The sequence below is a fragment of the Lynx rufus genome, unplaced genomic scaffold (genome assembly GCF_022079265.1).
Source record: "Lynx rufus isolate CCGP_SWC_20201006 ecotype Redwood Valley unplaced genomic scaffold, mLynRuf1.p SCAF_8, whole genome shotgun sequence".
NCBI classification, from domain to species: domain Eukaryota; kingdom Metazoa; phylum Chordata; class Mammalia; order Carnivora; family Felidae; genus Lynx; species Lynx rufus.
In genome coordinates this window covers 29,339,649-29,354,312 of record NW_025814896.1, presented here as the reverse complement: position 1 = coordinate 29,354,312, position 14,664 = coordinate 29,339,649, and the positions used below count along the sequence as shown (strand labels likewise).

General features: G+C 45.4%; 1 protein-coding gene across 1 annotated transcript in view; it reads right to left on the bottom strand.

The window, feature by feature from the left end:
• Nucleotides 1–3,251: 3,251 nt before the first annotated feature.
• The window catches only part of TGM6 (transglutaminase 6), a 36,711-nt gene continuing 25,298 nt past the window's right edge, over nt 3,252–14,664 (bottom strand). The window contains exons 10-13 of the mRNA XM_047069162.1: nt 7,939–8,280; nt 4,843–4,997; nt 4,436–4,569; nt 3,252–3,405 (exon numbers count right to left, since the gene is read on the bottom strand). Coding sequence (XP_046925118.1) covers nt 3,252–3,405; nt 4,436–4,569; nt 4,843–4,997; nt 7,939–8,280 — 785 coding nt within the window. The remainder of the gene's footprint in view (nt 3,406–4,435; nt 4,570–4,842; nt 4,998–7,938; nt 8,281–14,664) is intronic.

The window sequence follows — 14,664 nt, the reverse complement described above, 5'->3', positions numbered from 1 at the left end:
GTGTCCCAGGACAAGGTCGTTTTTGCCTCAGCGTCTCCATGAATCAGACTTCTTGGCTGCAAGCGGAAGAAACTGATCCTTGTCGGCTTAAGCAAAGCGGATGGGGTAGAAATTAAGGGCAACCTGGAGAAGATAGTAAGACACGGAGCAGACATCGGGAAATATGGGATTCGACGAGTCTTCAGAGGGTCAAGAAGTAGGCAGCCCGAGACAGCACGGCAGATTGTGTCCTTCCAGAAATATCTATGGCGATATTTTCAGTCCGCCAAGCTCTTCCAGAATCTTTGCACCTTTTTTTTTTTTTTAAATCATGAGCTGGGTCTATTTCCTCTTGAAACTTGGAGGAACTCTGTAAGTGCCTTGACGAACAGGATGTGGCAGAAGTGGCACTGGATGACCTCTAACCCCAAGGCATAAGGGCAATATGGCTTCCGTCTGACTCTCTTGAGATGCTTGCCCTTCTACTTTGTTGTGAGGAAACCCGGGCCACGTGGAGAAGCTGTAGGTGGGCGTCCTGGCTGACAGCCCAGCGTGGTGCTTGGCCAACAGCCAGCATCCACGGCCAGAAACGTGAGTGGATAAGCCTTCAGACATCCCCGGCCCAGCCTTTGAGCTGTCTCTGCTCCCCTAAGTCAAGCAGAGATGAGCTATCCCTACGCAGCCCTGACCAGACTGCAGTTTCATCAGCAAAATAACGGTCGTCGTGATTTTAAGCCTTAAGTTACGGGCTGGTTTGTTGTTACACAGCAGTTGATAACTGGAACATGCGGCCACTATGTCAGAGCAGAAATTACCTGGCTGGGACACAGCCCAGGACCCCGAGGACCCCTCCACCCCTGTGAGACCGTCTGAACATTTATTCCCTCCATCCTGATCTCAGGAGAGAGCCCGTGCCCGCGTGAGTGAAGGTGCCCAGCCCTGGCTGCGCCGTGAGGCAGGTTGAAGATGGAGAGAATAATAGTGTCTCCTTCGCTGAGTCGTTATGAAGGTTAAATAAATTCATATGCATCAAGCCCCCGAAACAGTTCCTGGCATGTAGTAAGAACACGGATTCGATTTTTAATCGTTAGTTTTGTTACTATTAAAATGTGAGCTTGGATACCACTTCCTCGGGGAGTCTTTCTCTGATGCCGCCATGGGGACAGGTGTCATCCTAGCCCCCACGCCTCGGGGACATGTAATTAGCTTATTTACAGATTTGTTTGCTTGTTTCCTCTTAGGTCTCCTTTTACTTTTCACACCCTTTAAGGTGCTGTGATTGAATACCTGTGTCCCCCGGCCGGAAAGTCATCGCCCTGGGCAGAGGGACCTTGTACTGTCACTGCTCTGTCCCTGGGTTGGACAGAATGCAGGTGGACGTGGCGACACATTGTCCAGACCTTCCTTCAGTGGACGGCTTGTTGCACCAACTGCTGGGGGTGCTGCCTGCAGATGACCGTCACTGTCAACCCCCTCAGGGATGGCCTCCACTGTCGGGAGCTATCTTGCCAAAAGTCACACCTCTTCGGGGGCCAATCGGTGACGGATGCAGGTGTAGGAAGGCCCAGCCATCTTGGCCCAACTTAGGACAACTCTCAAAGGCCATGTTAGCTCCACAGCTGCCCGTGGGGTGGTCTCCAGCTGGCACTGGGCCAGTATCAGCACTCTCTTCCTCTCTCTGCCTATCCTGCTTCATCCCCCCCCCTTCCACTGTGTTGACCCCCAGGTCATTCCTTACTAAATGTCCTGCACCCTACACTCCAACTCAGAGGGTCAGCCTCCTGGGACGTGAAACTTGGTTCAGCCAAGCCTGAGGAAGATGGGCAGTCGGCACTTGCTTCAAGGATGGGGTGTCTGGGGCCACTGGGGGCGGGGAGACCATCTTGGTCTCCCTGCTGAAAGGAGCGTCCCTTTTACTAAGCGTGGGAGATCCGCTCTGTTGTACTGAGCCCCCAGTACCCCTTCCTGCTGCTCAATCCTGAGGAAATGGCTGCCTCTTCTGAACCTCCAGCTGCCCCTCTTACATGGACAGGATGAGCATCCAAAACCTAGGCTTGGAAAGGGGGTCCTCCACGCATCTGGGTTCTCTAAGCTGTCCTGCTGTGTAGACTCGTCAGAGAAATGCCTTCACTGAAGCCTCGGTCACAAGGATCACCCACCCCTCACTGTCTGTGTGTTTGCCTGACGCCCTTTTAGCAAAGACTCACTACATAAATTGTTTCCACGGAAGTCCGTATTCAGGAGGTGTCTCACTGCCTGTTTTGTTCTTGTTCAGATGATTTAAATTCCGTGACTAATCGTAATTCTTTTGACTGTCTGGGACATTTCGAGCTGATTTCTCTGACCTGTGCAGTTGTCCTCAGGTCCTGGTGGTCTCTACTCCAGTCCTCGTTCCAGAAATCTCTGTCCTGTTTTGATGCCAAGAACACGGTCGTGTGTAGTAAGCGGCTGGGGGTGTTTTGCAAAGTTAACACTGTTTCCATTTTCAGAAAGTAAATAACCCCTGGGCTGGTGGTAGGAGGCCCCTGATGACCGTGATGGGATCAGATTTGGGGTTTCATCCTCAAATGCAATCCGAGCTTGATGGCCTCTCTCCTGCTGTCCGCAGGTGCTGGTCGTGGGTCTTCACTGAGGGAACATCTCCCATTGCTTCAAATCTAATGATTTCCAGAACATGACTTTGGGGGTAACACTTTGGTGGTGTAAATGGCACCCACGCGGACCCCAATTCTGTCTGTAGCTCCCCTATGGCTGTGGACAAGGCTCTTCCCTCTACGTAAAATGGGAGTGTGGAGGGATGTGTGGGTGTCAGCTCTAACACTTTCGGGTTCCTCTTCAACGCTGGGAGGACATTCTTGGATCTGGATCTGGTCAGAGTGTTGAGGACCTGAGATGGAAGCAAGGAGAACCTAGGGGTCGGCCAGGGTGATGGTGGGCTGGCAGGGCAGGGGTGGCAGAGCTGGGTGGGCCACGGTCACAGTGATGCTTGATCAGCCTCCTGGCAATGAGGATGATGGGTGACGGGAGTGGAGGCTCCCAACGTCACCCATCGTTGTCCAAAAGTTTAAGGATTGCTGAGTCTAACACCTTGTTTCACAGACGGGGAAACAGGCCCAAGAGAAGAAGGGACTTGCCCATGTTCGCAAAGTGGGGCAGAAACCGAAGCAGGACTGGAACCCAGGCCTCCTGGCTCCCACGCAAGAGAGGCAGAGAGGTGGACAGGGAGGGACCAGGGGCCATCTCCTCCCCTCTCAGCCCCTGGTGGTGGCCAGTCACTTGGCTGTGGCCACGTGGATGATCACAAAGCCTTTGATGTCTGGGAAGTAGGGGCTGACGAGGTCCACCTGCAGCTGCCTTGGGCCGCTCTTGGAAGGGGTGATGTTGAACTGGACCGAGGCCCTCTCCTGAGGCTCCAGGCTGGGCACACTGGGGAAAGGGGATGGGAGAAAGGCAGACCATCAGCCCCCTCTCCTTCTGAACCTGGCCTGCCCTCTCCAGAGCCCTTGGGATCAAGGACACACCTTGAGACTTGACATTTAAGCCTCACCAGTAGGCTTCCAGCATAATTTTCCCTTCCACCACTTCTCACCTCTTTCCACCCAACCAGGCTTGTCTCCTCCCTGTGCCCTGAACTTACCTCACACTTCCTCTCTCTGGGCTTTTGTCCGCACTGTTCCTCCCACCTAGGTTATCCTTTCTATTCCAATCGCAACCAAGGGCCAGATCAAGTGTCTCTTCTTCCAGGAGACCCTCCCCGACAATACCAGCCATTGAGACCTCTGACTGGGAAACCCTCCATGCTTCTTGGTACCTGAAAACTTCTCAAGTCAGCATTCAAGGCCCAGCTCAAATATCAGTTCCGCTGCAGCTTTTCCCTGGTTCCACCTCATCCCCAGTTAAGGTCCTGATTCTCTGGACCCTGGAGACCCATTCCTCTGCACACACAAATCACACGTATCTTCATTTGAAGGACCACCTGTCTAGGAGAACACTTCTCCAGGCAGAACCCCATCTGTTCGTCTTGGTGTTCCCAAAGTTGACACATGGCTCAGAGAAGAGGTCATTATGATTAAGGATCATGTGAACGAGTGAGCGTGTGGATGCAAGAACGAAGGAGTGGATGGTTGAGAGTAAGTCAACAAGTGCATGAATGAACAGAACATGCGTGAATGAGTGGGGGAAGAAACCAGTCAAGACTGAGTTGAGCAGATAGATGAAGTGAATGAATGAGGGAATGAGTGAGTGGATGAGTTCCACAACTAAGCTAATGACGGAAGGAAGGAAGGAAGGAAGGAAGGAAGGAAGGAAGGAAGGAAGGAAAGGATACATAAATGAAGGCTGATGTAGGCTGTGAGCTGGTTCCTGGGAGGCCAGGGTATCTCCCGCACCCCTCTCTGTTGGTAGCTTCACCATCCTATAAGAAAGGTGGACCTTCCACTCCCAGGCTGATACTTACTCAATGCTGAGCTGTCCCTGGAGAAGGCCACTGCCCTCCACCATCAGCATACAATCCTCCACTGTCTCCAGGAGGGGGTTGACCACCGTCACTTTCACCACAACCGCCACCCCTACCATGGCTGGGCCCAGCACCTGGAGGGGTAACACCCATAAGTCATCCTTCTCCTCCTCCACACTCCCCCAGGAAACCTATGGGGCCCGGCTGGGACGCCGGTTGGGTCGTGGCATGGGCATTAATCATGGCATCCTCCCACCCCCTCAGTGAGCTCCATCATTATATCTATCCCCCTGCATCCATGCCACCTCTCCACTGCCAGAGCTCATGGCACAACCCCCCGGCCTCTGATGCCCTCCCTCAGCTGTGAACGGGGACTTCCAGGAATGGGGGGTGCAGACTGGATTCACCTTGATGGTGATGACATCCTCCAGAGTGATGTCCTTCTCCACCAGGAGCTTCTCTCCTTTGGTGACAAAGCACATCGCAGCCAGCAGGATCTTCTTGTCCTCTGTCAGGTCTTCCTTATACTGAGAGTAAGCTATTGTGATTGGGACCTTTTTCTCTGGAAGGGAAAGCAGAGGTGGGAGTTAGGGGTCCAATGTTTTCTTTCAACGGGATCCAGAATGAGGCGGGAGTCTCAATTCCTAGTTATACTCTCTTTGGCCCTTGTCACCAAGCTGGGATGGGCATTATTAGTACCAGTTCACAGATGAAGACACCTAAGGCTCAGAGAGGTTAATTTCTTGTCCAATAGCAGACAGCAAGTAAGTCAAGGAGCCAAGATGAGGTGGGATCCAAATTCAGGCCAGTGGGCTACCTTCACACCACACAATTTCTCCATGAACTCCCGGAGGTGTGTTTAAACTTCCCCTAGTCATTCCAGATGGAAATCCCCCAGTCCATTATGTATTCCTCCCATTAGGAATCCACTCCCTGTTTATTGAGCACCTACTATGTGCCAGGTGCAGAGAAGAGAGAGGTCAAGGGTCTGCCTCAAGCTTCCAATCCAGTGAGGAGGCCAACTTCTTTGAAGCTTCTCCAAATCCTCCCTCGCCATGAAGGCCCATCCTAGTCAGCCCCACCAGGGGTGGAAAGCCTTCATGGACACCCCACTCAAGTGATCTCATGCCCTCTGCCTTCTGAGCTCCCATGGTCCTGGGACCCTCACCAGCCACAGACACCCTGCCTATGCATTTCCTTCGTTCGAGCAAGGCCACAGCTGATTGCCAGTCGGATTTGGATTTTTTGGACCACCATATGTTTTTTCTTTTAGGTACGATGTGTTCTTTCCAACTTGCTCTAGGTCCTACCACCCCCCACTGCTCTTCCTGTAATTCTGTTTCCATATTGTCCCTGAAGTCATCTGAGTTTTCAACGTGTGGATTTGTGTCCTTAAAGGATTTGAACTTGGTTCACTCCATGCTCCCCCAGAGCACATATGCATATAGTAGATGCCTCCTGAATGCCCAGATGCTGATCCATTTATCAAAATTCTACATTGTTTTATGGGTTTCCTTAGTCCAGTAAGCCATTACTAAGACTCCTTACTACAATCACAGCAATAATTAATGATGGGAAAAGCTGACTTTTACTAACTTCGCTGCTGGGCCCTGGGGATCCAGCACATTCATCAGCTAATTCATTCCATCCGTACAACGATTCCATGAGCAAGTATTATTATCCCCAACTTCTAATAATATCAATAACACTGTCAGTCCCTGCAAAAAATCACACGTTCCTTAGGTTGTAAGAACTATGCCAAATGCTTGATATATTTTACATCATTCACTCCTTGTGTGGTGGGAGATGGGTGGTTCTCAAAATGTGGTCCTGGACCCAGGGGCACTGGCATCATCTGGGAACTTGTTAGAAATGCAAATTCGGGGTGCCTGGGTGGCTCAGTCGGTTAAGCGTCTGGCTTCCGCTCAGGTCATGATCTCACGGTTTGTGAGTTGGAGCCCTGGGTCGGGCTCTGTGCTGACCGCTCGGAGCCCGGAGGCTGCTTCAGATTCTGTGTCTCCCTCTCTCTCTGTCCCTCCCCCGCTCACGCTCTGTCTGTCTGTCTCTCTCAAAAATAAATAAACATTAAAAATAAAAATAAAAATAAAAGAAATGCAAATTCTAAGGCTCCGCAACAAAATATTAGTGACTTGAATCCCGCAACGTATACACAGAACTATCTATTTATTTAAAGATTATGCATCTATTAAAATGATGCGAATGAAGAGCTTATAAAAATATTTAAAGAACAATGTGATGTGGAAAGAGTGGAAAGATGTGGAAAGAACAATGTGATGTGGAAAGCACTAATGAACATTAAGCATGCACAGTTTAATTAGAGCTGTTTCGCAAAAGGCAAGAGGAATTAAAAATATGGAAGGAAAACATCACGGGTGACCTTTCTCTGTGCTCTCGAAATCCTTAATGAATATATACTACTTTTTTTTATATATTTATTTATTTTTGAGACAGAGAGAGACAAAGCATAAACAGGGGAGGGGCAGAGAGAGAGGGAGACACAGAATCTGAAACAGGCTCCAGGCTCTGAGCTGTCAGCACAGAGCCCGACGCGGGGCTCGAACTCATGGACCGTGAGATCATGACCTGAGCTGAAGTCGGATGCTCAACCGACAGAGCCACCCGGGCGCCCCTAGTATATACTACTTTTAATATGAAAAAAAAAAAGAAAAGAAAACCGAGGAGAAAGTGTCTGTTAATATTTCCTTATGCAGTGTTATTGTGTTACTTGGGTTTCGTGAAAAACAAAAAGCAAAAACGTGAAAAGGTGCGTGACATCTCCTCTACGTGTTTTCACTCAGTCAAAACACACAAGCTTCCCCAGAAACGGGCCCAGGGGAGCAGTTTCTTTCTTTAATTGAATCCTGAGAGTTCAGAATGTCATGTGAGGGAGGAGAGGGAGAGGGGTGGGGGAAGGGAGAGGGTAGAGGGGGAGGGGTGAGAGAGGGGGGAGAGGGAGGGGGAAGAGCAGGAGGGGAGGGAAGGGAGGAGTGAGGACAGAGAAGGGTTGTAGGGATGCTGGCTCATGTGTGCAGAATTCTCGGGACAGACCCTTGCACCTGCGACCTGGTGGCAGCCATTTCTTACTGGTCCACGCCTCTCACACAGGACTCTTGTAGCCAGACGGGCTCCAGAATAAGTTGGATGTTAGAAAGGTAACACGGGGCCTATGTCGTGAAACGCTCCCAGCAGGTATTTACTCGGGGTGTCAATATTCACATGAACTGCGATCCCCTCTTCTTCATACGTTTGTCACCAGACGGTCAGGGGCTTTTATTATTAGTCCCATTACTTAGCCCCTCTGAGCTCAGTTTTCTCACCCGCCAAGTGGGGACGAGAGGCAGGCACTGAACAAATGGCCAGAAGCATGCCCATGTTTCCTGGGAATGGAGCAGGATGCTGGGAAGTCCCGCCCCGTCCCCCCAACTCCCGCCCCGGTCCCCCCAGTAAGGGGTTCCCACCGAGCGGAGCGGCGGCCTTCCTACCTTCTTCGGGCCCCAGCCGCACCGTATGGGATTCGTGCAGGATCTCCGCCACCGGCCTGCGGGTGTAGAGAATGGTGGCGCCGCTCAGGTTGACTCGGACCCTCTGGGCTCGGGAGGTGAGGTTGGCCAAGCACAGGGCCAGTCTCAGGTCGTGGCCCAGCATGGGCGGCTCCAGCATCTTGAACTTGCCGGTGATGCTGGGCTTGGTGGCGGGCTCCAGGAGGTCCTCCCGCCAAAGACCACGGCCGCCGGCCCTGCGGACCCGGCTCCTCCTCCCGGAGGCTTCCACACCGAACAGCTTCCTCACGGCCTTGCGGTACACCTGCCTCTCCTTCCGGGATCCTGCAGGCATCGTGCAAGGTGAGGCGGGCACCCCTCTCCTCCTCCCCCCACCCCGTCCCGGGGCCCCCGGGGCCGTCTCTGCCCATTTCCCTTCCTCTCCAGAGAAAGCCACCGTTTACAGACTGACAGCCCAGGAGCCAGAGGCGCACCTCAGCCAGGTGCCCTGTGTTCGGTTCTGGGACCATTTGAATACGTTTCAAGTCAGTCGCCAACAACTTCAGATCGGGAAATTTCGCACAAAAGTGCAGGTTCGCGGCTTCCCTGACAACTGGTTCGGAAGACTCGTGACGCAGATAGCTGACGCTTTTGTACACTTGCTATGATGTGCCGGGTTCTACAGTTCTAGATGATGTATTCTCCCCGACGAGGTCGGTACTGCTATCATCCCTGTTTTATAGGTAACGAGATATATATGTATGTGTATATACACACACATAAATATATATACACATATATATTTATCTATTTATTTATTATTTACTTATATTATTTTTATTTTATTGTTATTATTTATTTTTATCCATTATTATATTATTTTATATTTTATAGGTAAGGATATATATATGTGTGTATATACACACATATATATATGTGTATATATATGTATTCACTTTATTCATTATTATATTATTTTATATTTTATAGGTAAGGATATATATACGTATGTATGTATATGTATATGTATGTATGTATATGTACATATATGTATGTGTGTATACATACACATATGTGTATGTGTATATATATGTGTATATATATGTGTGTGTATATATAAACACACACACATATGTTTATTTGTTCATTTATTATTTACTTGTATTATTTTTATTTTATTGTCATTATTTATTTTTATTCATTATTATATTATTTTATATTTTATAGGTAAGGATATATATATGTGTATATACACACATATATATGTGTATATATATGCGTATATATGTGTGTATATATATATACACATATATATATGTTTATTTGTTCATTTATTTATTATTTACTTATATTATTTTTATTTTATTGTTATTATTTATTTGTATTCATTATTATATTATTTTATATTTTATAGGTAAGGATATATATATGTGTGTATATATAGTGTGTAAATATATACACACATATATATGTTTATTTGTTCATTTATTTATTATTTACTTGTATTATTTTTATTTTATTGTTATTTATTTTTATTCATTATTGTATTATTTTATATTTTATAGGTAAGGATATATATATGTGTATATACACACATATATATATGTGTATATATATGTATTCATTTTATTCATTTATTCATTATTATATTATTTTATATTTCATAGGTAAGGATATATATGTATGTATATGTATGTATGTATATGTACATATATGTATGTGTGTATATATACACATATGTGTATGTGTGTATATATATGTGTGTATATATATATACACACATATATATGTTTATTTGTTCATTTATTTATTATTTACTTATTATTTTTATTTTATTGTTATTTATTTTTATTCATTATTATATTATTTTATATTTTATAGGTAAGGATATATATGTGTATATGCACACATATATATGTGTGTATATATATGTGTGTATATATATGTGTGTATATATATGTGTGTATATATATATACACACATATATGTTTATTTGTTCATTTATTTATTATTAACTTGTATTATTTTTATTTTATTGTTATTATTTATTTTTATTCATTATTATTTTATATTTTATAGGTAAGGATATATATGTGTATATACACAATATATATATGTGTATATACATATGTATTCATTTTATTCATTTATTCATTATTATATTATTTTATATTTTATAGGTAAGGATATATATATATGTGTATATACACACATATATATGTGTATATATATGTGTATATATATGTGTGTATATATATACACACACACATATATATGTTTATTTGTTCATTTATTTATTATTTACTTATATTATTTTTATTTTATTGTTATTTATTTTTATTCATTATTATATTATTTTATGTTTTATAGGTAAGGATATATATACGTATGTATGTATATGTATATGTACATATATGTATGTGTGTGTATATATACACATATGTGTGAGTGAATATAATATAATATAATATAACATAATATAATATAATATAACAGTCTACAGGTGGGTAATGGCTGCCCCCACCCCCCCTCCCCGGTGGGGATGTACTTTGGGGTTCTCCACGGTCCCACCTATAATCCCCACTGGCCTGATGCACTCTCGGTGCTGTCTACAAGGCGACGGGCAAGGTCAGGACCCCTGATCTCCCACCTGCCCGGTTGCTAGCACGGACTTGTCTTTTGACCTCCACACCAATACGTCCAACTGGAGCCCTCCCGTCTCCACTGCATGATGTCCCACAGGTGCCCCAAACCCAACCGAACCTGCCATCTTCTTTCTGCCCAGTGGCATTCCCCCAGTGGACAAGCCAGAAACTGGCCGCATCCTTGGCTCTTCCCAGACCTTCCCCTCCCACAGTGGATCAGTCACCCAGTCCTGCGGAGCACCCTCATGGATCTCTAGAATCTGCCGTCTTTTCTCCTCAGACCCCCATATACATTGCCTCACCAGGGGCGCCTGGATGGCTCAGTCGTTTGAGCGGCAGACTTCAGCTCGGGTCATGATCTCGCAGTTCAGGAGTCCGAGCTCCACGATGTGCTCTGTGCTGACAGCAGAGAGGCCACTTTGGATCCTCTGTCTCCCCGTCTCTCTGCCCCTCCCCCGCTTGTTCTCTCTCCCTCTCTCTCTCAAAATAATTAAACTCAAGATTGCCTCACCATGGGGCCAGTTTGCCAGCAGATGCTGTGGACTTGTATTGCGATTATTATTACTTAGCCCTTCCTAGCCTCAGTGTTCCCATCTGTAAAGTGGAGACAAGAGGCTCACAGGCAAGGCACAAAGCGCTGTGTTCCAGAATGTTCCCTCCCTTCCTGGGAATGTAGGCTCTACCCTGACTCCAGTCCTTTTGCCGCCCTGAGCACCCCCAAATCCGGCTTTGATGGCTCCACTTCCCCACTTGAAAGAAACCTGTGGTGGGTGGTCTCCCACCATGCTTCCTCCCAAGCAACTTCTTCCAAGTGCCTTGATCCTATGTGACCTCCGCTTGAAGGGACCCATGTGGATCCAAAGGTTCTTTAACATCTCACGTTTCAATATTGAAATGTGTGTGAATGTTACACTCTACCCTGTAATATAGTCCCAATATATTTTTTACTATAAAATGTTTCATTTCCCTGCCAAAGATTCTAATGTCACTTTCTCAGGGAGGCCTTCTCTGCCACTCAAGAACAGCCTTCCTCAGAGATAATTCCGTCAACTTCAAAATTCACCCATTTAAAGAATACAATTCAATGCTTTTAGTATGTTCACAGAGTCCTCCACTTATCCCCACAATCTAATTTTAGGACATTTCATCACCTCAAAAAGAAACTCCATAACCATTAATGGGGGCTCCCAACTCTGCCCCCATTGAGCCCAGTCCTAGGCAACTGCTAGTCTGATTTCTAATTTACCTATTCTGGACAGTTCACATAAAGGGAGCCATACAATGTGTGCTCTTTTGGGACTGGCTTCCAAAAAAATTTTTTTTAATGTTTATTTATTTTTGAGAGAGAGCGTGTGAGTGGGGGAGGGGCAGAGAGAGAAGGAGACACAGAATCTGAAGGAGGTTCCGGTCTCTGAGCTGTCAGCACAGAGCCCGACACGGGGCTCAAACCCACAAACTGTGGGGTCAGGACGTGAGCCAAAGTCAGACACTTAGCCGACTGGGCCACCCAGGTGCCCCTGTGACTGGCTTTTTAAACATAACGTAATGTTTTCCAAGTTCGTCCGTGTCATTGCGTGTATCAGTACTTGGTTCCTTTTCATTGCTGAATAATATTCCATTGTATAGATATACCACATTTTGTTTATCCATTGATGGATATTTGGGTTGTTTCCACTCTTTAGCTATTTTGAATAATGTTGCTATGAATGTTCACGTCCAGGTTTTTTGTGTGGATGTTTGTTTTCATGTCTCTTGGGTATGTACCTAGAAGCGCATCTGCTGGGAATGGCAACTCTGCATTTAACATTTTGAGGAACTGTCAAACCGTTTTCCGAGGTGGTTGCACCATTGTACATCCCCACCAGCAATGTACGAGTGGCTCACTTTTCCATAAGCTCACCGACACTCATTGTCTGTTTTTGATAATTGCAGTCCTAGCGGGTATGAAATGGTACGTTGTGGTTTTGGTTTGCGTTTACCTAGTGACTAATGACGTCAAGCATCTTTTCATGTGCTTATTGGCCATTTGTATATCATCCTTGGAGAAACATCTATTCAAATCCTTTGCCCATTTTCAAAAAATTGGATTATTTGTTCTTTTATTATTGAGTTGTAAGAGTTATTTATATATTCCAGATATAGGTACCCTTATTGGGTACATGATTTGCAAATATTTTCTCCTCTTCTCTGGGCTATCTTTCCATTTTTTGGAAAACTATAATTTGTAGCACACGTTTTTAATTTTGATGAAGTCCCATTTATCATCTGTTTCTGTTGTCACTTGTGCTCTTGATGTCTTAACTAAAAAGGCTTTGTTTACCCCAAGATCATGAAGATTAACTCATGTTTTCCTTTAAAAGCTTATACTTTTAGGAACGCCTGAGTGGCTCAGTCGGTTAAGCGTCCGACTTCGGCTCAGGTCATGATCTCACGGCTCGTGAGTTCGAGCCCTGCATCGGGCTCTGTGCTGACAGCTCAGAGCCTAGAGCCTGCTTCGGATTCTGTGTCTCCCTCGCTGTCTGCCCATTCCCCGTTCAAGCGCTGTCTGTCTGTCTCTCTCTTAAAAATAAATAAACATTAAAAAAAAAAGTTTATACTTTTAGCTCTTACATGTAGGTCTGCGGTCCACTTGAGTTCATTTTCAAGTATGGTGTGATGCCGGAGGCCAACTTTACTTGTATTTGCATGTGGATAATCAGTGGTCCCAGCATCATTTGTTGCAGATTGCTCGTACTCTTTACCCCCTGAATTGTCACGGCACCCTTGTCCAAATCAATTGAGCATAATTTTTAAGGTTTATTTCTGGACTCTCAGTTCTGCTCCGTTGACCCATATGTTCATTTTTATGCCAGAACCATACTGTCTGAGTGATCGTATATTTACAGTAAGTTTTGAATTTGGGAAGTGTGAGCCTTCCAACTTTGTTTTTCTTTTTCAATTGTTTTGGCTATCTTGGGTCCTTTGCATTCGCAAATGAATTTTAGGATCAGCTTGTCAGATTTGGAAAAAAAAAACCCAACAAAACTCACCTGGAACTTTGATCGGGATTACACGGAGTCTGTAGATCAGTTTTGGGTCATCGCCATTTTTCATGCCATAAAAATGAGAGGTCTTTCCATTTATTTAGGTCTTTGATGTCTTTCAACAGTGTTTTGTAGTTTTCAGCGTCTCAACTCTGCTCTTCTTTTGTGAAATTTACTCCTAAGTATTTTGGTCTTTTTGATGCTATTGTAAATGGATCTGTTTTCTTCCTTTCACTTTCAGATTATACATTGTTAGTGTCCAGAAATACGATTAATTTTTGTAAATTGATATTGTATTCCACAATCCTGCTGAACTTAGTTTTTGGTTCTTAGAGCTTTTTACTGGATACCTTAGGATTTTATATAGACAAGATCATGCCACGTGCAAACAGAGGTAGTTTTATTTCTTCCTTTCCAATCTGAAAATTCGTCTATTTCTTTTTCTTTCCCCTCTCCCCTTTCCTTCCTTCCTCCTTCCCTTCTTCCCTCCCTCCCTTCCTCCCTCGCTCCCTTCCGCCCGCCCTCCCTCCCTTCCTTTCTTCCTTCCTTCTTTTTATTTTTTAAAACTGTGGTGAGTTATATATAACATAACATTTACCATCTTAATAAGTGGACACTTCAGTGGCATTAAGTACATTCCTCTCCTTGTGCAATCATCACGACCATCCATCTGCATAACTCTTTTCATCTTGCAAAACAGAAACCCTGTATCTATTAAATAATGAAACTCCTCATTCCCTCCTCTGCCCAGCCCCTGGCAACTACTATTCTATTCTCTGTCTTTATGAATTCGACTACTCTAGGTGCCTTATAGAAGCAGAGTCACAGTATTTGTCGGTACGTTTGGGACGGGCTCATTTCACTTAGCGTCATGTCTTTGAAGTTCACCCATGTTGTAGCACGTGTCAGAAATACCTTCCTTTTAAAGGCTCAATAATATTGCATTGTATGTAAGTACCACCTTTTGTTTATGCATTCAGCTGTCAACAGACATTGGGGTGCTTGTACCTTTTGGCCCCTGTGAATAACACTGCTACGAACATGAGTGAAATATCTCTTAG